The sequence below is a fragment of the Leuciscus leuciscus genome (genome assembly GCF_965113295.1).
Source record: "Leuciscus leuciscus genome assembly, chromosome: 13".
NCBI classification, from domain to species: domain Eukaryota; kingdom Metazoa; phylum Chordata; class Actinopteri; order Cypriniformes; family Leuciscidae; genus Leuciscus; species Leuciscus leuciscus.
Genome location: NC_138737.1, coordinates 132,501 through 158,578, shown reverse-complemented (window position 1 = coordinate 158,578; position 26,078 = coordinate 132,501). Strand labels below are relative to the sequence as shown.

The 26,078-nt window shown below is 45.5% G+C and overlaps 2 protein-coding genes across 2 annotated transcripts in view; both read left to right on the top strand.

The window, feature by feature from the left end:
- The first annotated feature begins 1,040 nt into the window (after nucleotides 1-1,040).
- ccdc112 (coiled-coil domain containing 112) lies at nucleotides 1,041-20,371 on the top strand. Its single transcript, XM_082187551.1, has 9 exons — nucleotides 1,041-1,266; nucleotides 1,347-1,453; nucleotides 4,621-4,710; nucleotides 5,121-5,196; nucleotides 14,422-14,568; nucleotides 16,130-16,364; nucleotides 18,180-18,584; nucleotides 18,675-18,770; nucleotides 18,995-20,371. The coding sequence occupies exons 1-9, from the start codon at nucleotides 1,220-1,222 to the stop codon at nucleotides 19,130-19,132; spliced, it is 1,341 nt and encodes a 446-aa protein (XP_082043677.1). The 5' UTR covers nucleotides 1,041-1,219; the 3' UTR covers nucleotides 19,133-20,371.
- A 1,882-nt stretch (nucleotides 20,372-22,253) lies between these two features.
- The window catches only part of pggt1b (protein geranylgeranyltransferase type I, beta subunit), a 22,101-nt gene continuing 18,276 nt past the window's right edge, over nucleotides 22,254-26,078 (top strand). The window contains 1 exon segment of the mRNA XM_082187553.1: nucleotides 22,254-22,564. Within this exon segment, the coding sequence (XP_082043679.1) occupies nucleotides 22,449-22,564 (116 nt within the window). The 5' untranslated portion in view covers nucleotides 22,254-22,448.

Below are 26,078 nucleotides of genomic sequence, written 5' to 3'. Positions count from 1 at the left end.
ATCCGGCCCGTATCCAGATCAGATGGTGGACCTGCGCCTAGACACGCCCACAACACATGATGTATTCAGCCGGATCCAGGCCGTATCCAGATCAGATGGAGGACCTGCGCCTAGACACGACCACAACACATGATGTATTCAGCCGGATCCAGGCCGTATCCAGATCAGATGGAGGACCTGCGCCTAGACACGACCACAACACATGATGTATTCAGCCGGATCCGGGCCGTATCCAGATCAGATGGAGGACCTGCGCCTAGACACGCCCACAACACATGATGTATTCAGCCGGATCCGGGCCGTATCCAGATCAGATGGTGGACCTGCGCCTAGACACGACCACAACGCATGATGTATTCAGCCGGATCCGGGCCGTATCCAGATCAGAAGGAGGACCTGCGCGCCTAGACACGACCACAACTCATGATGTATTCAGCCGGATCCGGGCCGTATCCAGATCAGATGGTGGACCTGCGCCCAGACACGACCACAACACATGATGTATTCAGCCGGATCCGGGCCGTATCCAGATGAGATGGAGGACCTGTGCCTAGACACGCCCACAACACATGATGTAGTCAGCCGGATCCGGGCCGTATCCAGATCAGATGGTGGACCTGCGCCTAGACACGACCACAACTACAGAGCGGCTATAAATATAAATGAAATAAATTAATAACTTTTTTACAACAGAAATCATCACCGAACTTACTCAAGCTGGGCTATGATATTTTCTTCTAGATCTGCTGTACAGCCGAAACAAACTGTGTTGCATTATTTTTCTGTTATCTCTGTAAAGCTGCTTTGAAACAATCTGCATTGTAAAAAGCGCTAAATAAATAAAGGTGACTTGACTTAAAGTCAATGGCTGCCATCAGATGTTTGGTCACCAACATTCTTCAAAATATCTTATTTTTTGTTCAACAGAAGACACCTACATCTTGGATGCCCTTGAGGTAAGCTAAAACATACCAAAAATGTATTTCAAAGTGAACTATCCCTTTAAGGCAGTTTGGGCAGACGCTGTAAATGAGTCGTTGCCATGGCAACAGTTCAGACAAAGCCTCCACGAATCATTTCCTGCTTACTGACATGATTTTAGCACGATATCTCTACATGATTATGATTATATGAGGTGCTTGAGCTTAATTATTATTGCATTCGGCTGTTAACATTGATCTTATCTCATTTGGAGCGCGCGTGCTGTTAATTTGGCCGAATGTCTGCCTCGGATTTTCTACGGGAAGCGGAAAGTCTCAGAAGATTGTGAGTAAATTCATGTTTATTCTGTTAACACAGAGACTCTCGTGTCTTTATGGTTTATTACTGTCTTCATACACACACAGGCTGAGTAAAGAGGAGCGCGAGGCGATCAGACGACAGGATCTCAGAGAGACTTTCAGCGAGTTCCACGAGCTCAACGATCAGCTGCATCTGCGCCTGCGCGCCGACAGTAAACACACACACACACACACACACGTGACCTGCTGCTTCCCGCCTCTCTGACGGGTTTATGTACAGTTGTTAGAGCATTTCTGCCACAATAAACAAATACATGCTTTTGTAAAGGACATGAAGTACAATGTGTAGTTTCATATTTATGAAATGAAAAGTTGATATTGTGACATGTTTAGGATAATTATGACATACTAAGCAAGCATAATTATGAAATGTAATGTCCCAGACAGCAACATTAGGCTTGTTCGACTTCATGCAGCTCTGCGCAGACCGATCGGCGGCTGACTTAAAGCAGTGCATGCCGGTTAGGTTACTTCCGGTTTCTGGACTGGCTGCAGTAACACGTCTCTGTCCATGCGGGGGCGCTCGCAGGCGAGTGCAGAATGAATGGAGGTCTATGACGCTAAACCATCAAAATCCACTTTTCTCAGGATATAATTTTTGTCTAGTAATTTGAATGTTGTATTCGAAAGGAGATGCAAAGAAATTACACATTGCTGGGTGTTAGATTTTTTAGAGTCACTTATTTGCTTTAAAAAGTATTTTAAAATGTCAATGACGTCATACACATCGTACGACCAGAGATACTGCTTTACGGCAATCCTTCAGTCGCTTTGGTGCTTTCGCGCTCGGCACTTTCTTTTCTCTCGAGGCATCGACAACACAGCTGACACAGGGAAATACACGTGCTAGATGAGTTTTTGTTTGTTTCTGGTCCTGCTTCGGATGCCACGATGCCATCAAGCGGTATCTCTGGTCGTAATCAGTCCTTCACTGACCAATCAGCGTTCATTAGCAGAATGCTAGCGTGTTATGGGCAACAACAACTCAACCTGTAAGAAATCGAAAGGACATAAGTACTCGTTCATTCAATTTTCGACCTATAACCCATGTTGAACTTGCAAAACCTACAATAAAATCTGAGATTTCTCAACGGCAATCGGGTGAAAGAGACACATTTAGCCGTATAGCCCCATTGACTCCCATTCAGTCTGCACTCGCCCGCGATCACCTCCAGTGGAATTCTAATGGAACTGCAACCAACCATCTATACAATGGGGCTAATAGGAAGTGCCAAGGCTCTCCGTAGACGGGCTCTGTTGATACAGCGCCGACGCCACGTGACTGTGACGTATGCCATCAAAGTACCGCGAGAGCAATTCGAGAGTAGCTGGGGAGAACTCAGCCAGCGCAGCTTCTCAAGAGCGGCTGCACTGGGCTGCACGTGGGGTGATGACGACACAGCTGTTCCACGATTGGCCGGATTCACCGCATGACAACGATCACGTGTGTTTCGTGTTTATTCGAACACCTTTAGTTCCTCTAAAGCTCTCAAATCAGTTTATTATAACAGTGAACACTCTTTTCATGTCGTTGTCATGTTATGTTGTGTCATGTTTATCAAATTAAAACTGCTTAAAAAACGTAGACTCCACTTCTTTGATAGTAGCTTATGTTGAACTTTATTCTTGTTCAAACAGACGCTGTATGAAGCAGTACATAAAGTATTGAATGAAAATGTCTCTGAAACATCCGTGTATTATTTGGCAAATATTGCATTTATTTCACTGCAGCTGTGGTAAAGTATGCAAACACCACGTGAGCGGTCACTACGGGAACCAGAAAGTGTCCGGCTTCACTTCTCCGTTTGCAGCTCCTCCCCGCCTGCACGCGGCTATCCGATTGTTAAGTCTGACGTCACGCGTGACGTTTAGCCTTTTCCGGGTCCAAGCGCTCCTCTCGTCCAGAAATAACAATGGTGGAACCTGTAAATTTATTTACGATCACGTCCTTCTTAGTGAGGCACCCTTGGCGGTCAAAAAGGGTTTAAATTCCTTTAACACCAACAGAGTGGTTAGTGAAGCTCATCACTCAGGTGGCATAATTAAGGGTAGAGTCCAGGCATCAATGAAAAAGAAGATTTACGAGGTTGAAGTGAGTTAGCTCGGGACAGGGGACACAGCACTGCGGCATTGTAAAAACACTCAATAATAACCAAAACACTAGCGAAAGCGGTAGAGAGGACCTGGACTTTGGACCCGGAAAGAGTATTATCGGAGAGTGGTTACGTCACGACTTAACAACCGAATACTCTCGCCGATCGGATACATCCAGCCGCAGCCGATGTCGAACACACCTATAGTGTTGGCCCAGATCCGGCCCACATTTAGTCATTTAGCAGACGCTTTTGTCCAAAGCGACTTACAAATTGGGACGAAATTAAGTAAGTCATCGTGAAGAGGCAAAAAACAACGCAAGAAGTGCTCAAAATACAAAGTTCAGGCATTATTCAGAGTAGCATAAGCCCGATAAGCGAGAATTTACAGGAATATATACATATATATACAATTTTTTTTATTTTTTTTTATGAGGTTAAGTGCTCACGGAAGAGAAGAGTTTTTAGCTGTTTTTTGAATGTTGTCATGGATTCTGCATTCCGGATGCCGGTGGGGAGATCATTCCACCAGCATGGAACTGTGAATGAGAATGTTCTGGAAAGTGATTTTTTGGCTCTCTGTGATGGGACCACGAGACGTCGTTCGTTGACCGATCGAAGGCTTCTGGTTGTAGGAGTGAGTGAAAGTAGGACGGAGCTGAGCCTGTGACAGATCTGTAAGCAAGTGTCAGTGCCTTGAACTTGATGCGAGCAGAGAGAGGTGGATTCCACATGGATTCCACATCTGGGCCGTGTGGAATCCATGTGTACCAGATGTGGGTTGGATCTGGGCCGACATGTTGTTGTCTGGGGTTGAAATGATGTCAAAAGTTGTCATAATTTCGACTTTTTTATCTCATAATCGTGACTTCGTATGTCATAATTTCAACTTTTATCTCAAAATATAGAATAATTATGATTTACCAAGAGAGGCAGCTCATTGCAGAACAAGTGGGTGGAGCTTCTGTCTCGCTCCTCCTCCTCTAGACATCCAGCGCATGTAATTAGGGCCTAGTGGGTGGAGCTAGAATATCCAACCACACCCACAACTCATCCCTCCACCCATTACACGTCCAGAGAGGAGGGGCTGGATGTCATGTGACTCGACAGACTTGTTTTCTAACGTCTTTTTTCTTATGTGGCAGAAATGGGCTTCTGTAGTGATGTGTATTGATCTGTTCGTTCAGTCTCAGGATGGAACATTAATATCAGTGTTTGTCCATCAGTCAGGAAAGTCCAACAGCAGCTGCAGAAACTCAAGAATGGCGTCTTCAGATTCCAGCAGCAGCTCATGGACACCAAACCGTCTCCAGATGGTAAGACTGACCATCAGATTAAAAATGGGGACATTTAATTTAATATTCAACAATATTATTGATCTCCTGCACTGACACCATTATATGAGAACTGAACTGAGCTGGACGATGACATCACTGTTTTCTCCAGAGCGGCTCTATATATATATAAACTAAATTAATAACTTTTTTACAACAAAAAGGAAACATCTCTGAACTTACTTAAGCTGGACAGTGATGCTATTTTCTTCTAGAAGCAAACTTTATTTTTAGCTAAATTATTTTCCTGTTATCTCTGTAAAGCTGCTGTGAAACTCTGTGTTGTAAAAAGCGCTGTAAATAAAAGTGACTCGACTCAGAACCGTCTCCCACAGAACTGTTGTGTTTAATGGGTCAGGGTTTAATGCAGGACATGCGTGTTTGAATTTCAGTGGTTGACAGATTGAGAGACACCATGACAGACATTGAGACGTCCATCAGCATGTTCAAAGACACACAGCATCAAAGGTACAAGACTCGCTCTCTCACACACACTCCTCTGTAGTTTCTCTCTCTCTCACACACACCAGGGTGGGAATTATACCGCGGCCGCGCGGCCATGGCCGCCGTTGCCCTACACGTTGGCCTTCATGCCCCGTGAAAAAAAAATCATCGTACGGCCACAGTGGCCTGTGTGCCCTGGCCCTGTCCAAGTTCCATGTATAAAGCGCCAGTGCGGCATAGTGGGCTTGCTTTGAATTACAGCGAGCCAAGTAGTCTCTGAACTTCAATTAGTTCGTGGATTCGCGCAGGTGCAGTGTAGGGCTGGGCGATATATCGATATAAAAAATATATCGATATATTTTTTAAATGCGATATGGAATTAGACCATATTGCATATCGATATAGTTCAAATTTGCGATTATTGCTCCCCGCGCCTCCTTTTCCACTCTGCGTGCGTGTTTAGAGCATGTTATGTTATGAGAGGCGAATCAAGACTACTTCAGAAAACCCAGCACAATAGGAACTATCAGGCAGTGACATAAGTGTACGCTGAGATAAAGTTTTTCACCTCAGAAAAACTGACTTTCTTGTCATGTCAGCCGTTATCCTGTTCTCGTAGCGCACACTCTTCAATGGCGCGCGCGCTGTATCGCCTCACCGATCAAGTGCAAAAGAAACTACGAGCATGCAACGCCGTTATGTTGTAAATTACACGAAATAAAAGTAATGCAGGAAAGTTTTTTATTCTATTCACCAGGAGCAGTTTCCATGTTTCATTAACAGTTATTGTTAAAATTGTGTATTCACCATGGTAACTGTCCTTTCCATATTAACCCCAAAATGCCACTATTTTTTCTTTGTGTTATTTTTTATATTTTTAAATGACTGTAGTGGCTCATACCAACAACAAAAACTAGTTTGGGACTGCTATTTAATAACTTTAGCATAGGCCTAATGTTTATTTATTAGTACTAGTCTTTACTATTAGTCATATTCTGGATTCAGACCGCATCATAGCACTGAAACTGCGCTCGTTAAAATCACAAATGATTTACTTTTAGCTTCTGACCAAGGCTGTATCTCAATACTAGTTTTACTTGATCTTAGTGCTGCGTTCGATACTATAGATCATACATTACTCTTAGATCGACTACAAAATTATACTGGTGTTCAAGGACAAGCACTAAGCTGGTTCAAATCATACCTATCTGACCGCTACCATTTTGTCTATTTAAATGGAGAAAAATCGATCATAACTCCAGTAAACTATGGAGTGCCGCAGGGATCTGTATTAGGCCCTCTGTTATTTTCAATATATATGATGCCACTTGGAAATATTATAAGGAAACATGGAATTAGTTTCCATTGTTATGCTGATGACACTCAAATATATATTTCATCACGGCCGGATGAAAACGCAAAATTTTCCAAATTGACAGAGTGTGTTAAAGATATAAAAGATTGGATGACCCGTAATTTTCTTTTATTAAATCCAGACAAGACAGAGGTAATACTTATCGGTTCAAAAAACCGCCCACAAAACCTCGCACAATACAACTTTAACATCATAGGATGTCCTGTTACTTTATCCTCTACAGTAAAAGACCTGGGTGTTATACTCGATTGCAACCTGTCTTTTGAAAATCATATTTCATATGTTACAAAAACAGCCTTTTTCCACCTTAGAAACATTGCTAAGCTACGTAATATGCTATCAGTTTCTGATGCAGAAAAGTTAGTTCATGCATTCATGACCTCGAGACTGGATTACTGTAATGCTTTACTAGCTGGTTGTCCTGCATCCTCAATAAACAAGCTACAGTTAGTCCAAAATGCCACCGCTAGAGTTCTTACTAGATCAAGAAAATATGATCATATAACACCGATTTTATCATCACTGCATTGGTTACCTATAAAGTTCCGTATTAATTATAAGGTATTGCTACTGACTTATAAAGCCCTAAACGGCTTAGCTCCAGTCTATTTAACGGATCTTTTATCACCCTATAATCCATCGCGCTCTTTAAGATCACTAAATTCAAGGCTTTTGGTCATACCTAGGATATCCAGAACCACCAAAGGAGGGAGAGCATTCTCACATTTGGCTCCAAAACTCTGGAATAGTCTTCCTGATACTGTTCGTTGCTCAGACTCGCTCTCCCAGTTTAAAACTAGATTAAAGTCGCATCTCTTCAGCCAGGCATTCATATAATCCTACAGTTCAAACTACAATCCGGCCTCTAGCTCATAAATGCCAGAGGAGAACTGGCCCCTGACTGAGCCTGGGTTCTCCCAAGGTTTTTTTTCTCCATTAGGTCACCTGATGGAGTTTTAGGACACCATTAGGTCACTTGATGAAGTTTTTCGGTTCCTTGCCACTGTTGCCTTTGGCTTGCTCAGTTGGGGATATTTTGGGGATATTTAATTTAATTTTATCAATCAATAAATTCCTCTTGAAACAAACTTTGTTGTATTATTTTAATTTAATACTGTGAAGCTGCTTTGATACAATCTGTATTGTGAAAAGCGCTATACAAATAAACTTGACTTGACTTGACTCATATTCTTACAATTTATGTTATATATATATATGTATGTATGTATGTATATATATATAGGCAAATTATAACATGTTTACACAAAATTTGTTTATAGCCTATATTGAATGTAAACTTTGATAATCATAATTAACTCACATGATATAGAGGACTGAATGAATATTTTGAATGCTTTTATTGGCATTTGTGGTGTTTCTATTGTTGTGAGGGTGTATACCTTCTGGATGAAATGGTTCTCTCTCTCACACTCACATGATATAGAGGACTGAATGAATATTTTGAATGCTTTTATTGGCATTTGTGTTGTTTCTGAATGCTTTTATTGGCATTTATGTTGTTTCTATTGTTGTGTGAGGGTGTATACCTTCTGGATGTAATGGCGCTCTCTCTCTCTCTCTCATTAAAAAATGTTTTTTTTTAATTAAAAAAGTCATAATCCATGTCTTATTCCAAATTAGGATGTTATGGTATTAATCTGAATGGGAAAACCATCGAATTGTACTCGATGGCCTTTGTGCCCTGTCATATGGCCTTGATGCCCCTAAAAAAAAGAAAAGGTGGAGGCCAAAAGGCCTTGCCCCTAAAATTACATAATTCCCACCCTGACACACACTCCTCTGTAGTTTCTCTCTCACACACTCCTCTGTAGTTTCTCTCTCACACACTCCTCTGTAGTTTCTCTCTCACACACTCCTCTGTAGTTTCGCTCTCTCACACACTCCTCTGTAGTTTCTCTCTCACACACTCCTCTGTAGTTTCTCTCTCACACACTCCTCTGTAGTTTCTCTCTCTCACACACTCCTCTGTAGTTTCGCTCTCTCACACACACTCCTCTGTAGTTTCTCTCTCACACACTCCTCTGTAGTTTCTCTCTCTCACACTCCTCTGTAGTTTCTCTCTCACACACTCCTCTGTAGTTTCTCTCTCACACACTCCTCTGTAGTTTCTCTCTCACACACACCTCTGTAGTTTCTCTCTCACACACTCCTCTGTAGTTTCTCTCTCACACACTCCTCTGTAGTTTCTCTCTCACACACTCCTCTGTAGTTTCTCTCTCACACACTCCTCTGTAGTTTCTCTCTCACACACACCTCTGTAGTTTCGCTCTCTCACACACTCCTCTGTAGTTTCGCTCTCTCACACACTCCTCTGTAGTTTCTCTCTCACACACTCCTCTGTAGTTTCTCTCTCACACACTCCTCTGTAGTTTCTCTCTCTCACACACTCCTCTGTAGTTTCTCTCTCACACACTCCTCTGTAGTTTCTCTCTCTCACACACTCCTCTGTAGTTTCTCTCACACACACACTCCTCTGTAGTTTCGCTCTCTCACACACACTCCTCTGTAGTTTCGCTCTCTCACACACACTCCTCTGTAGTTTCTCTCTCTCACACACTCCTCTGTAGTTTCTCTCTCACACACTCCTCTGTAGTTTCTCTCTCTCACACACTCCTCTGTAGTTTCTCTCTCTCACACACTCCTCTGTAGTTTCTCTCTCTCACACACACCTCTGTAGTTTCTCTCTCTCACACACACCTCTGTAGTTTCGCTCTCACACACTCCTCTGTAGTTTCGCTCTCTCACACACTCCTCTGTAGTTTCGCTCTCTCACACACACACTCCTCTGTAGTTTCTCTCTCTCACACACTCCTCTGTAGTTTCTCTCTCTCACACACACCTCTGTAGTTTCTCTCTCTCACACACTCCTCTGTAGTTTCGCTCTCTCACACACACTCCTCTGTAGTTTCGCTCTCTCACACACACACACACTCCTCTGTAGTTTCGCTCTCTCACACACACACACTCCTCTGTAGTTTCGCTCTCTCACACACTCCTCTGTAGTTTCGCACTCTCTCACACACTCCTCTGTAGTTTCTCTCTCTCACACACTCCTCTGTAGTTTCTCTCTCTCACACACTCCTCTGTAGTTTCGCTCTCTCACACACACTCCTCTGTAGTTTCGCTCTCTCACACACACTCCTCTGTAGTTTCGCACTCTCTCACACACACTCCTCTGTAGTTTCGCACTCTCTCACACACACTCCTCTGTAGTTTCGCTCTCTCTCACACACACTCCTCTGTAGTTTCTCTCACACACACTCCTCTGTAGTTTCGCTCTCTCTCACACACTCCTCTGTAGTTTCTCTCTCACACACACTCCTCTGTAGTTTCGCTCTCTCTCACACACACTCCTCTGTAGTTTCTCTCTCACACACACTCCTCTGTAGTTTCGCTCTCTCTCACACACACTCCTCTGTAGTTTCGCTCTCTCACACACACTCCTCTGTAGTTTCGCACTCTCTCACACACCTCTGTAGTTTCTCTCTCTCACACACACCTCTGTAGTTTCTCTCTCACACACTCCTCTGTAGTTTCGCTCTCTCTCACACACACACTCCTCTGTAGTTTCGCTCTCTCACACACTCCTCTGTAGTTTCGCTCTCTCACACACACACTCCTCTGTAGTTTCTCTCTCTCACACACACACTCCTCTGTAGTTTCTCTCTCTCACACACTCCTCTGTAGTTTCTCTCTCTCACACACACCTCTGTAGTTTCTCTCTCTCACACACTCCTCTGTAGTTTCGCTCTCACACACACTCTCCTCTGTAGTTTCGCTCTCTCACACACTCCTCTGTAGTTTCGCTCTCTCACACACTCCTCTGTAGTTTCGCACTCTCTCACACACACTCCTCTGTAGTTTCGCTCTCTCACACACACTCCTCTGTAGTTTCGCACTCTCTCACACACACTCCTCTGTAGTTTCGCTCTCTCACACACACTCCTCTGTAGTTTCGCACTCTCTCACACACACTCCTCTGTGGTTTCTCTCTCTCACACACTCCTCTGTAGTTTCTCTCACACACACTCCTCTGTAGTTTCGCTCTCTCTCACACACTCCTCTGTAGTTTCGCTCTCTCTCACACACACTCCTCTGTAGTTTCTCTCTCACACACACTCCTCTGTAGTTTCGCTCTCTCTCACACACACTCCTCTGTAGTTTCGCACTCTCTCACACACACTCCTCTGTAGTTTCGCACTCTCTCACACACTCCTCTGTAGTTTCTCTCTCACACACTCCTCTGTACTTTCTCTCTCTCTCACACACTCCTCTGAAGTTTCTCTCTCTCTCACACACTCCTCTGTAGTTTCTCTCTCTCTCTCACACACACACACTCCTCTGTAGTTTCGCTCTCTCACACACTCCTCTGTAGTTTCTCTCTCTCACACACACTCCTCTGTAGTTTCTCTCTCTCACACACACTCCTCTGTAGTTTCGCTCTCTCACACACATTCCTCTGTAGTTTCGCTCTCTCACACACATTCCTCTGTAGTTTCACACTCTCTCACACACTCCTCTGTAGTTTCTCTCTCTCTCACACACTCCTCTGTAGTTTCTCTCTCTCACACACTCTTCTGTAGTTTCTCTCTCACACACACACTCCTCTGTAGTTTCGCTCTCACTCACACACACTGCTCTGTAGTTTTGCTTTCACACACACACTCCTCTGTAGTTTCGCACTCTCTCACACACACTCCTCTGTAGTTTCTCTCTCTCACACACTCCTCTGTAGTTTCGCTCTCTCTCACACACACTCCTCTGTAGTTTCGCTCTCTCACACACACTCCTCTGTAGTTTCGCACTCTCTCACACACTCCTCTGTAGTTTCTCTCTCTTACACACACTCCTCTGAAGTTTCTCTCTCTCACACACTCCTCTGTAGTTTCTCTCTCTCACACACTCCTCTGTAGTTTCTCTCTCTCTCACACTCCTCTGTAGTTTCGCTCTCTCACACACATTCCTCTGTAGTTTCGCACTCTCTCACACACACTCCTCTGTAGTTTCGCTCTCTCACACACACTCCTCTGTAGTTTCGCACTCTCTCACACACACTCCTCTGTAGTTTCGCTCTCTCACACACACTCCTCTGTAGTTTCGCACTCTCTCACACACACACTCCTCTGTGGTTTCTCTCTCTCACACACTCCTCTGTAGTTTCTCTCACACACACTCCTCTGTAGTTTCGCTCTCTCTCACACACTCCTCTGTAGTTTCGCTCTCTCTCACACACACTCCTCTGTAGTTTCTCTCTCACACACACTCCTCTGTAGTTTCGCTCTCTCTCACACACACTCCTCTGTAGTTTCGCACTCTCTCACACACACTCCTCTGTAGTTTCGCACTCTCTCACACACTCCTCTGTAGTTTCTCTCTCTCACACACTCCTCTGTACTTTCTCTCTCTCTCACACACTCCTCTGAAGTTTCTCTCTCTCTCACACACTCCTCTGTAGTTTCTCTCTCTCTCTCACACACACTCCTCTGTAGTTTCGCTCTCTCACACACTCCTCTGTAGTTTCGCTCTCTCACACACTCCTCTGTAGTTTCTCTCTCTCACACACTCCTCTGTAGTTTCTCTCTCTCTCACACACACTCCTCTGTAGTTTCTCTCTCTCACACACACTCCTCTGTAGTTTCTCTCTCTCACACTCCTCTGTAGTTTCGCTCTCTCTCACACACTCCTCTGTAATTTCGCACTCTCTCACACACTCCTCTGTAGTTTCTCTCTCACACACTCCTCTGTAGTTTCTCTCTCTCTCACACACTCCTCTGTAGTTTCTCTCTCACACACTCCTCTGTAGTTTCTCTCTCTCACACACTCCTCTGTAGTTTCTCTCACACACACTCCTCTGTAGTTTCGCTCTCTCACACACTCCTCTGTAGTTTCGCACTCTCTCACACACACTCCTCTGTAGTTTCGCTCTCTCACACACACTCCTCTGTAGTTTCGCTCTCTCACACACTCCTCTGTAGTTTCGCACTCTCTCACACACACTCCTCTGTAGTTTCGCTCTCTCACACACACACACACTCCTCTGTAGTTTCGCACTCTCTCACACACACTCCTCTGTAGTTTCGCTCTCTCACACACACTCCTCTGTAGTTTCTCTCACACACACTCTTCTGTAGTTTCTCTCTCACACACACACTCCTCTGTAGTTTCGCTCTCACTCACACACACTCCTCTGTAGTTTCGCACTCTCTCACACACACACTCCTCTGTGGTTTCTCTCTCTCACACACTCCTCTGTAGTTTCTCTCACACACACTCCTCTGTAGTTTCGCTCTCTCTCACACACTCCTCTGTAGTTTCGCTCTCTCTCACACACACTCCTCTGTAGTTTCTCTCTCACACACACTCCTCTGTAGTTTCGCTCTCTCTCACACACACTCCTCTGTAGTTTCGCACTCTCTCACACACACTCCTCTGTAGTTTCGCACTCTCTCACACACTCCTCTGTAGTTTCTCTCTCTCACACACTCCTCTGTACTTTCTCTCTCTCTCACACACTCCTCTGAAGTTTCTCTCTCTCTCACACACTCCTCTGTAGTTTCTCTCTCTCTCTCACACACACTCCTCTGTAGTTTCGCTCTCTCACACACTCCTCTGTAGTTTCTCTCTCTCACACACACTCCTCTGTAGTTTCTCTCTCTCACACACACTCCTCTGTAGTTTCGCTCTCTCACACACATTCCTCTGTAGTTTCGCACTCTCTCACACACTCCTCTGTAGTTTCTCTCTCTCTCACACACTCCTCTGTAGTTTCTCTCTCTCACACACTCTTCTGTAGTTTCTCTCTCACACACACACTCCTCTGTAGTTTCGCTCTCACTCACACACACTCCTCTGTAGTTTTGCTTTCACACACACACTCCTCTGTAGTTTCGCACTCTCTCACACACACTCCTCTGTAGTTTCTCTCTCTCACACACTCCTCTGTAGTTTCGCTCTCTCTCACACACACTCCTCTGTAGTTTCGCTCTCTCACACACACTCCTCTGTAGTTTCGCACTCTCTCACACACTCCTCTGTAGTTTCTCTCTCTCACACACACTCCTCTGTAGTTTCGCACTCTCTCACACACACTCTGTAGTTTCACACTCTCTCACACACACTCCTCTGTAGTTTCGCTCTCTCACACACACTCCTCTGTAGTTTTGCACTCTCTCACACACACTCCTCTGTAGTTTCGCTCTCTCACACACACACTCCTCTGTAGTTTTGCTCTCTCACACACACTCCTCTGTAGTTTCTCTCTCTCACACACAGTCCTCTGTAGTTTCGCACTCTCTCACACACGCTCTGTAGTTTCGCACTCTCTCACACACACTCCTCTGTAGTTTCGCTCTCTCACACACACTCCTCTGTAGTTTCGCACTCTCTCACACACACTCCTCTGTAGTTTCGCACTCTCTCACACACTCCTCTGTAGTTTCTCTCTCTCACACACTCCTCTGTAGTTTCTCTCTCTCACACACACCTCTATAGTTTCGCTCTCCCTCACACACTCCTCTGTAGTTTCGCTCTCTCTCACACACACTCCTCTGTAGTTTCTCTCTCTCACACACACTCCTCGGTAGTTTCGCTCTCTCTCACACACACTCCTCTGTAGTTTCGCTATCTCACACACACTCACACACTCCTCTGTAGTTTCGCTCTCTCACACACACTCACACACTCCTCTGTAGTTTCGCTCTCTCACACACACTCACACACACTCACACACTCCTCTGTAGTTTCGCTCTCTCACACACACTCACACACTCCTCTGTAGTTTCGCTCTCTCACACACACTCACACACTCCTCTGTAGTTTCGCTCTCTCTCACACACTCACACACTCCTCTGTAGTTTTGAGGAGCTGCTGAAGGACGAGCGGATCGTCTGGCAGGAGATCGGTGTGTTGGAGAGGAAGATTGAGGCTTGGCGTGTGCCTGTGAGAGCCGAGGTCCGTTTTCCCGGCGCCGGCCCGGACCGCCGGAGTGCCGACACACACAGGTGCACAAGATACACAACTCCCTTACTCGAGTGAAGTACAGATACTGCCGGTTAAATATTACTCTGTTACAAGTAAAAGTTGTAAAGACTGATTTTTACTGAAGTAAAAGTACAGAAGTACTTGTTTTTAAAAGTACTTGAGTATCAGAAGTAAAAAGTAAAAGTGTTTTATTATTGTTGCATTGTTACAGTAGCTCATGCCTCTGAAGCAGTGAATACACTGACCAGTCTGTAGGATCTGTGGAATTAAGAGCTTTTAGAATGTTATAAAACCTATAGAAATGAAACAACTGAATTGACAAAAAACAGACAGCCATAATCATCTAACACTCCTTCCACCCCCACAACAGAAGTACACATCTATGTGTCCATTCATGCACAATGAATCAAGTGGTCTGTAAAAATCCAACCTGCTTTAAAACCCACCATATCTGTATAACTGAATAACAGCAAAACTGCTTTAAGAAGCAGCGAAACAGAAAGTGTTTGCATGGATGCACTGCGCCGAGGATCTGTCTTCGTTTATTTCTAACCCTAACCCTAACCCTAACCCTAACCAGTTGATTAGTGTTCGAAGGAAATTATGGGAAATCGCAGAACTTCACGACACGTGACCCTAACACCGTGTCCTAACCAGACGCCATGCGATAGGATTCCAGCAACAAATAATTTATCTGTCCCCACTAGATGCGACACGACTGCGAGATGCGTCAAAATCAATCAAAACCCACAGCCAATCAGAGCAGCGTGTGGGCGGAGTGCACGGCACCAGAGAGTGATCCTGACGGCACTCGCAAGAACATGGATAAGCAGCTACATAATCAAATTCACAAATATTACTTAGGCTAAATTATACTTATATAGATAATTATATTACTTACTTACTAAACCAATCTTTATCAAATAATACACTTGTTTGTTCACAGTTTGAACGTTCTTGTTACCATTCGTTTAATTTTAAGATCTGAGATGAATTATCCATTGTTGCTTTTACAGTTAAAAAGCTGGAGCACTAAATGATATTCAAAGTCACATTACACGCTTTTAACATTAAATAAAGCACATAAACAGCACCTGAGATTATCATCGCCACACTTTGTGTTTGTTGTTCCAGCGCGACGTCGCAGAAAAATAGAAACCGTTTCTAAAATAGAATCGTTGCGTGTCGTCGTCGCGGCTGGATAGGACAAACACTGATTAACATGGAAAATAACCTTTTATTGCGTGTCGCGGCGTTGCGTCGCGTGTAGTTCGGACACGGTGTAAGAGTGATTACTGATAGGCTGTCTCTCACATACAATAGTCCAATCACGTTTTAGAGACGGAAAAAAATCATACCCTGACTAGTAACTACTTTAACTAACACAACTACTTTCTACTCAATGACCCTGACAGAAATGTAGTGGAGTAAAACATACGATATGTCTGTCAAATGTAGTGAAGTTAAAGTAAAACGTTTCCAGAAAAAATAATACTCAAGTAAAGTACAGATACTCAAAAAGTGTAGTTAAGTACAGTCCTCCAGTAAATGCCATTGGTCCCTGTCCCCCTGTGACGTCAGGAGTGTCCCGGTGGAGCTGGCGGCGCTGGACTCGTTCCTCCAGCGCACCGGGTCACGGGGCGGCTGGGACGAGCTGGACCACCGGAGCTTCCTCAGCGTGTGGACCAAGCACAGCGGGAAACACTCCTTCATACGGGAAGCAGGGCTTTATTTGCCTGGGAAGAGCGAGGAAGACCTGAAGCAGCACGAGCTGTGGTTCCTGGAGCTGCGGCGCCTGCAGGAGAAGAAGAGAGAGGTGACCTCTGACCTCTAGGGGCTCTAATCTGTCCTGTAGATGGTCGGCTTGCGCTTTAACCTCACACACACACACAAACACACACAGCTTTTTGCTCCAGAGAAGTGTTCAGTTTTTCCGCTTGCTAATTCCCTCACGTAAATAGCGAATCCACCATGGCACGAGTGCAACTGGGTTTTACAAGGAATGGGAGAAGAGACTCTGACTGGTTTATTGCACGTTACGCCCAAAACACACCCATTACTCATTAAGAGAATAGAGACAAAAACCACCCATTACTCATTAAGAGAATAGAGACAAAACACACCCATTACTCATTAAGAGAATAGGGACGACCCTTTTAGACCATGCGCCGGGAGCGCAGACCATTTTTCCCTTCGTTAAACTAGCAAAAGTGGAATCGGACACGCCCTGAGTGCACTTGTGCCGTGTGCTAAAGAGCATGAGCTTAGATTGTTGAAATAGGGCCCTCAGGGTTGAACTGATGAATGAACAGACGGAAGGTTGATCTCTTTTTTAAAAAGACACTCAGCAGATTATTGCTGAAGCGATAACACATAAAGAACATAAAGAAGTTTAAGTTTACTGAAAAGCTAAATATTTTTATTTTATTCAAATGACCTGTTTTACAGAGTCTAAAATTGTTATAAAATCTAAGCCACGTGTCCAACCTAGTAGTTGTGGTCCAAATGTAAAGTTGATATCATAAAACTATATCACTTCTTTAATAAAAGTCACCATAATTGAAACCTTGAGGTTTTCAATAATAGGTGTTTTGTCAAGTTTAGAAAAATATTAGATTATAAAATTATAATCTTAAAGTCCCCCTGTAGTAATTTGTTTCCTTAAAGCTCATCTTTGATCACCAAAATGACATATTTAAATATTTTTTGCTTTAAAAAAATTCTTCATGCCTTAAAATATCTTGAATGTAACTCGACACCCTTGCCTCATTTAGTATACGTGGTTCTATGAATATGCAAATGAGCCCCGCCTCCACTCACTCAGCTCAGAGATCCACTGGTTGACGATCACACGTTGTTCTGATTGGTTACAAGGTAGTTTGTGATGTCGATTTCAAAGCGTGTTTTTGAGACTGTCTTTGGTTCACTGCAGTTTTAAGGAGGAAATACTCAGCAATGGTGTCGACTTATGAATTTACACATGGTTTGTCTTAAAGCAGATTAAAAACACCACATAGAAATTTGATTTTCACCACAGGGGGACTTTAAAATCAGTCAAATTGATAGAATATGAAAGATGACGCTGCCCACTAGGGGGAGGAGCCACAGAACATGATTTAAAGTACCGTTTCCATGTTTATCCAATTTCAAAACGGTTTCTACAGGATGAATTTTGAGTGTTTAAGCTTTCCAATGATCCTATTCAATTCAATTCACATTTATTTGTATAGCACTTTTCAAAATACACATCGTTTCAAAGCAGCTTTACAGGAAATGTACAAGTCTACATTACAGTTTACAGTGATCTGATATCAGAGGAAACTGTCTAAGTTATGTATTCCAGAAATGTACATATACAAAATCACAGTTAGCTAAAAATTTATTAATTTAAACAATGTAATAATTTAAGGCAGAAACAATGAGCTCATTGAAGTAACGAATACTTGTTTGTTAACAAATGATTATGACATTTAGAAAAATGTAGCATTGGTGCGTGTTGATGTTGCGTCATGTGAAGTGTTCGCAGGAGTTGACGTCGTCGTCGATCCTAGTTTATGATGATTACTGAAATATGTGATAGGGAAAAAAGGCAATAATTGTGTAGCGTTAACCTCGTGCATTGGTCCTCCAGGCCGTCCAGAGATGGAGGGAAGCCAAGCAGAGAGAGAGAGATCAGCAGAGAGATCAGCAGGACCAAGCCGGAGCCGACCAGGACCAGGAGCAGGAGCAACTGAAACTGAAGCAGGAGCAGAGATGCAGGGAGGTGTCTGAGAGACTCCAGGCCTGGAGGAGCCGGAGAACACAGGAGCAAGAGCAGGAGCAGGAGCAGCGGCTGAGGAACCAGATCCTGCAGAGAAGAAGAGCTAAAGAAGAGCAGCGGCGCCAGCTGGAGGTGAAGCTGCGGATCGAGGCTCTTGTAAAGCAGAAGAAGGAGGAGGAGGACCAGCGTCTGATGGAGGAGGAGGAGAAGAGGAGAGCGGAGAGAGAGGAGAGACAGCGCGGGGCGAACGAGGCCATCAGACGCTTCCAGGACAGAGTGAGTCTGTGTGATCATCCTGAGATCTGTGTGATCATCCCATACAGCGGATCCTGAGACACCATTACCTGCTGTTCTTTCTCTCCTCAGGATTCAGTTCGTCTGGAGGAAAAGCTCCAGGAGAAACAGAGTAAAGAGCAGGAGCGCTGGGAGCGGCAAAGGACGCTGGAGAAGCTCAAGGAGAAGGTTTGATGGATACATTTTTATCTTACAAGCACAGCTGACACTGTGGACTTATTTTACATATACAGCACTTTATACAGTAAAGATTGTTTCAAAGCCGCTTCACAGTAATAAACAGGAAAATAACAGAATCAATGATGCAAACTTTATCAAAGTCATTATTCAGATCAACTCAGCTCAGTTTTGTTCTCGTCTCTTTTAAAATAAACTAACTTCGTGTGTGTCAGGTTGAGGTGAGCCGCGATCCCTCCAGACTGTGGAGGCGCACTGAAGTCTGGGAGCAGCGCATGAGGAACATCGGCCCGTCGGGATCAGGAGCCGTTCCACTGCTGCACACCTTACACAGGTACAGGAGATTGTACTGACATAACCCGGTTCTCTAATAACATCCCCAAACAGGAGATGCAGAGACCGTGTGAATCCTTCGCCGAGATCCACATTCAACAAGCACACGGATGTGGAGGATGACCTGTTCCTCCGGGTATCTCTGGTTCCTCCGGGTTCCTCCGGGTCTCTCCGGTTCCTTTGGGTCTCTCCGGTTCCTCCGGGTCTCTCCGGTTCCTCCGGGTCTCTCCAGTTCCTCCGGGTCTCTCCGGTTCCTCTGGGTCTCTCCGGTTCCTTCGGGTCTCTCCGGTTCCTCCGGGTCTCTCCTGTTCCTCCGGTTCTCTCTGGTTCCTCCGGGTCTCTCCGATTCCTCCGGGTCTCTCCGGTTCCTCTGGGTCTCTCCGGTTCCCTCCGGGTCTCTCCGGTTCCTCCGGGTCTCTCCGGTTCCTTCGGGTCTCTCCGGTTCCTCCGGGTCTCTCTGGTTCCTTTGGGTCTCTATGGTTCCTTCGAGTCTCTATGGTTCCTCCGGGTCTCTCCGGTTCCTTCGGCTCTCTCTGGTTCCTCCGGGTCTCTCTGGTTCCTTTGGGTCTCTATGGTTCCTTCGGGTCTCTATGGTTCCTCCGGGTCTCTCCGGTTCCTCCGAGTCTCTCCTGTTCCTTCCTGCGATTATTGTCTAAAACAATCCCCATGTTTTCGGTGTTGATGCGGTGGTGACGCGTTCATGTTACCAGAGGGTGGCGCGTCAATAACGCGAATAAATTCTTCTGTCACAAAGAACCGGCAAGTATCTATACGCTGAGTTTCGGTTCATTTATGAGACGAGCTCCAGTTCATGAGCAATGCAAGTGATCGCGCCGGCGCCTCCATGTCCTGACTATATTGTCTGCTATATTTGCTTCTTATTTATTAAATCCAGGCAAAAGTTGCTGAAACTGATTAAAATTAAGATACAATTAATACAAAATGAAATTCACTTTAAAGAAAGGCTTTCTACAAAACAAAACTTAATGAAGTGGACAAAATCATATCTGACCCATCATCTTATGATCCTATCTTACTCATGCTGGTCACGTTTCATATAATCAGCATAGATGAAATTATAAAATAACATATTATCTAAACATAAATATGAAACATGATTTTAAATAATAAAATCTAGGCTATAACAGTTAACAGTGCTCTGGGTTAAAATGTGTAATTAAGACATGTTGGAAAAGGTGTTCATCTTTCATTTCCAATGTGAATATCATTATTTATAATTTATTCTCTTGAAAATTATTGATTGTCAAATGTGTGTTGAATAGAATTCATCTGAGAATATTCTTAAATAAGAAAATGTATTCAGTGATTGGTCCATTCCTGTCGTCATCCACAGCAAGTGTTGAGAATCCTCTCTAAGACACTTAAGATGTAGTCCCACACTGCACTTACATTACGCCTGAGATGCTTGATAACTAACTTTTAAGCGCTGCTTTGAGCCAAGACTTTCTTTACTCTTAAGTCGATTCTTAGCAGTGTTCTCATTCTCAGAGGCTTGAGGAACACGGGCCGTGTGTGTGTGTGTGTGTGTGGTGTGTGTGTGTGTGTGTCTGTGGTGTGTGTGTGTGTGTGTGTGGTGTGTGTGTGTCTGTGTGTGTTGACTTCCTCACATCGCGGAACAACACACTCTATAGGAGCAAAACTGTAAAATCTAGGATTTTTGTCCTCATGTTTGTGGTCTCTCACATTTTGAAAATCTTATTAGATTGTAAGGATGTTTAGGTGTGGCCCAGCATGAGGGGAATCAGAAACATTTGGTCATTTTAGTCGTTTAATGTGAAACAAATTCCTCCATTCTGGTTAAACGTACAGAATACGGTAGAAATAACTTTTGACATTCTTATTAAAAGTGTCACTCATATAAAATAATAAATCAACTATTCTATTTTAAATAGTATTTTGACCATTTAGTTGAACAATTGATTAACCAATGACAGATCAAACAGAATCCCAGTAAAAGAGATTCATCTGAAAAGTTACATTTATTCAATGATTTCTATGAACATTTACATATTTTATAAATTCACACTGTATGATTACTCTCAAAATAGCGATGATGTGTGAAATATACATCTAACTCATGGAATTATTCTGCTCGATCCAATTTTATCTTTTCCCTTCAAAATAAAAACAATATTTGTACTCCACAAATCCCTCATTAAGACAGAAACCTTTTATATGCAACAAAATACAACGTTGAGACAGAATTAGACGAGTTTAACCTCTAAAGTCTTTATGAACTCGATCTTCTGAGTGTTGGGATGAAGAGCGTCTGCGCTGGACTCACTGGATCATCGTCTTCTTCATCATTCATGTTGTTTCACAGCAGTTTTTCAAAGACTAAAGTGCCTTTAAAACTCATTTAATGTGAAACAGGTTCATGATATTGTGTGATTATTACAGTCCAGAGGTTCAGATCTGAAGATCCACTGACACATTCTGCATAAACATCTGTTTCTCTTCTTTCTTTCAACCTTTTCTAATTCCTGTTTATAATATTGACTTAAATGTTTGTTTTTTTACTGACAACTAATGAAACAAGTTGTTCAACAGAACAGTATGTTCTGTTCCTCTGGTGGGGGGCAGTCATGGCCTAGTGGTTAGGGAGTTGAACTGGTAACCCAAAGGTTGCTGGTTCGATTCCAGATTTCCCACTGGTGGGAAATGACTGAGGTGCCCTTGAGCAAGGCACCTAACCCCTTATCGCTCCCCGGGTGCCACACAAAGGCTGCCCGCGTGTGTGTGTGTGTGTGTGTGTGTGTGTGTGTGTGTGTGTGTGTGTGTGTGTGTGTGTGTGTGTGTGTGTGTGTGTGTGTGTGTGTGTGTGTGTGTGTGTGTGTGTGTGTGTGTGTGTGTGTGTGTGTGTGTGTGTGTGTGTGTGTGTGTGTGTGTGCTACTCTGCTCCTAATGTGTGTGCATTAACTTGGATGGGTTACCATACTTGGCCATCACCTTTCACTTTCACTTAACAATAATAGCTTCTAATAAATGATTGCTGAACGCAAACGTTTGTCCCTTATTCATAATAACAGTCAGAGAATGTGAGTATGTTCTGTTCCTCTGGTGGTCCTGAGCTGATGTGTGTGTGTGTGTGTTTCCTCTCAGGGCTGTTCCAGCATGGAGACAAGACTCGTGAAAGAGACCCTGCACTTCCCGCAAATGAACTCAAATGTTGCGTGTTTAGGGGAAGTTCTTCTTCAGGATAATGGAGGTTTGCAGGGGTGATCAGCAGCAGAGACTCTTATTTTGGCGCGTGTTTGAGCACCGGAAGCGGAAGTGGCTCGCCGACAGGAGCGCTTCCCTGATGCTGCTGTGCTGATGATGATGATGGCGGATTTTGATCAGGTAGATTTTCTGCGCGAGCGGCACGTGCGGTTCTTCCAGCGCTGTCTGCACGTGCTGCCCGAGAGATACGCGCCGTACGAGACCAGCAGGTACACACACACACACACACACACACACACACACACACATACAGCAGAGAGAGAGAGAGACACTGACCGCGCTTCACACTCCAGTACTCTCTATCTCTCTCTCTCTCTCTCTCTCTCTCTCTCTCTCTCTCTCTCTCTCTCTCACACACACACACACACACACACACACACACACACACAGCAGAGAGAGAGACACTGACCGCGCTTCACACTCCAGTACTCTCTCTCTCTCTCTCTCTCTCACACACACACACACACACACACACACAGCAGAGAGAGAGAGACACTGACCGCGCTTCACACTCCAGTACTCTCTCTCTCTCTCTCTCTCTCTCTCTCTCTCTCTCTCTCACTCACACACACACACACACACACACACACACACACACACAGCAGAGAGAGAGAGAGACACTGACCGCGCTTCACACTCCAGTGCTCTCTCTCTCTCTCACACACACTCCTGCTACTGTGATGAGACTGTGTCCGTGTGTGTGTTTCTTCTGCGTTGAGTTATAAACTGTTCCAGCGACAATGAGTGCAAATATAAAGTGTTTACTATCATAATCAACCCATTTCATTTTCATCGATCAATATTGTTTATCATTCTAGATGTATAGTTTATGATGTACATGATTATACAGTCATTAAACACCGAAATCACACAATAAACACTAGATGTCATGACATGGGATTCCGCTGTCCTTGGCAATAATATCTCTGTATTATTTTAAAAAATTTTCATATTGATAATAATACAGTGATGATAATCAGTTTCAAATAAAAAGTGCTGGTTGACATATGGATAAACAAATATGATTGTGTATTAGTCATGTTTAAACAGAGCCTCTTTTGTTAAAGGGAAAGTTCACCCAAACATGAACATGTCGTCGTCATGACGTCAGTGTCTGTGCGGTCGTCGTCATGACGTCAGTGTGGTCATCGTCATGACGTCAGTGTCTGTTCGGTCGTCATCATGACGTCAGTGTGGTCATCGTCATGACGTCAGTGTCTGTGCGGTCGTCGTCATGACGTCAGTGTCTGTTTCGGTCGTCGTCGTGACGTCAGTGTCTGTTCCGGTCGTCGTCGTGACGTCAGTGTCTGTTCGGTCGTCGTCGTGACGTCAGTGTCTGTTCGGTCGTCGTCGTGACGTCAGTGTCTGTTCGGTCGTCGTCGTGACGTCAGTGTCTGTTTCGGTCGTCGTGACGTCAGTGTCTGTGCGGTCGTCGTCGTGACGTCAGTGTCTGTTCGGTCGTCGTCGTGACGTCAGTGTCTGTTTCGGTCGTCGTGACGTCAGTGTCTGTTCCGGTCGTCGTCGTGACGTCAGTGTCTGTGCGGTCGTCGTCGTGACGTCAGTGTCTGTTCGGTCGTCGTCGTGACGTCAGTGTCTGTTCGGTCGTCGTCGTGACGTCAGTGTCTGTGCGGTCGTCGTCGTGACGTCAGTGTCTGTGCGGTCGTCGTCGTGACGTCAGTGTCTGTTCGGTCGTCGTCGTGACGTCAGTGTCTGTTCGGTCGTCGTCGTGACGTCAGTGTCTGTTCGGTCGTCGTCGTGACGTCAGTGTCTGTTCCGGTCGTCGTCGTGACGTCAGTGTCTGTTCGGTCGTCGTCGTGACGTCAGTGTCTGTTCGGTCGTCGTGACGTCAGTGTCTGTTCGGTCGTCGTCGTGACGTCAGTGTCTGTTTTCGGTCGTCGTCGTGACGTCAGTGTCTGTGCGGTCGTCGTCGTGACGTCAGTGTCTGTTCGGTCGTCGTCGTGACGTCAGTGTCTGTGCGGTCGTCGTCGAGACGTCAGTGTCTGTTCGGTCGTCGTCGTGACGTCAGTGTCTGTGCGGTCGTCGTCGTGACGTCAGTGTCTGTTCGGTCGTCGTCGTGACGTCAGTGTCTGTGCGGTCGTCGTCGTGACGTCAGTGTCTGTTCGGCGTCGTCGTGACGTCAGTGTCTGTCGGTCGTCGTGACGTCAGTGTCTGTTCGGTCGTCGTCGTGACGTCAGTGTCTGTTCGGTCGTCGTCGTGACGTCAGTGTCCTGTTCGGTCGTCGTCGTGACGTCAGTGTCTGTTCGGTCGTCGTCGTGACGTCAGTGTCTGTGCGGTCGTCGTCGTGACGTCAGTGTCTGTTCGGTAGACGTCGTCGTCCGTGACGTCAGTGTCTGTGCGGTCGTCGTGACGTCAGTGTCTGTTCGGTCGTCGTCGTGACGTCAGTGTCTGTGCGGTCGTCGTCGTGACGTCAGTGTCTGTTCGGTCGTCGTCGTGACGTCAGTGTCTGTTGCGGTCGTCGTCGTGACGTCAGTGTCTGTGCGGTCGTCGTCGTGACGTTCAGTGTCTTTGCGGTCGTCGTCGTGACGTCAGTGTCCTGTGCGGTCGTCGTCGTGACGTCAGTGTCTGTGCGGTCGTCGTCGTGACGTACAGTGTCTTTGCGGTCGTCGTCGTGACGTCAGTGTCTGTGCGGTCGTCGTCGTGACGTCAGTGTCTGTTCGGTCGTCGTACGTGACGTCAGTGTCTGTGCGGTCGTCGTCGTGACGTCAGTGTCTTTGCGGTCGTCGTCGTGACGTCAGTGTCTGTGCGGTCGTCGTCGTGACGTCAGTGTCTGTGCGCGTCGTCGTCGTGACGTCAGTGTCTGGCGGTCGTCGTCGTGACGTCAGTGTCTGTTCGGTCGTCGTCGTGACGTCAGTGTGTCTGTGCGGTCGTCGTCGTGACGTCAGTGTCTGTGCGGTCGTCGTCGTGACGTCAGTGTCTGTGCGGTCGTCGTCGTGACGTCAGTGTCTGTTCGGTCGTCGTCGTGACGTCAGTGTCTGTTCGGTCGTCGTCAGCGTGACGTCAGTGTCTGTTCGGTCGTCGTCGTGACGTCAGTGTCCTGTGTCGGAGTCGTCGTCTGGTGACGTCAGTGTCTGTGCGGTCGTCGTCGTGACGTCAGTGTCTGTTCGGTCGTCGTCGTGACGTCAGTGTCTGTTTCGGTCGTCGTCATGACGTGACGTCAGTGTCTGTTCGTCGTCGTCGTGACGTCAGTGTCTGTTCGGTCGTCGTCATGACGTCAGTGTCTGTTCGGTCGTCGTCATGACGTCAGTGTCTGTTCGTCGTCGTCGTGACGTCAGTGTCTGTGCGGTCGTCGTCGTGACGTCAGTGTCTGTGCGGTCGTCGTGGTGACGTCAGTGTCTGTTCGGTCGTCGTCGTGACGTCAGTGTCTGTTTCGGTCGTCGTCATGACGTGACGTCCGTGTCTGTGCGGTCGTCGTCGTGACGTCAGTGTCTGTTTCGGTCGTCGTCATGACGTGACGTCAGTGTCTGTTCGGTCGTCGTCGTGACGTCAGTGTCTGTTCGGTCGTCGTCGTGACGTCAGTGTCTGTGCGGTCGTCGTCATGACGTCAGTGTCTGTTTCGGTCGTCGTCATGACGTCAGTGTCTGTTTCGGTCGTCGTCATGACGTCAGTGTCTGTGCGGTCGTCGTCATGACGTCAGTGTCTGTGCGGTCGTCGTCATGACGTCAGTGTCTGTGCGGTCGTCGTCATGACGTCAGTGTCTGTGCG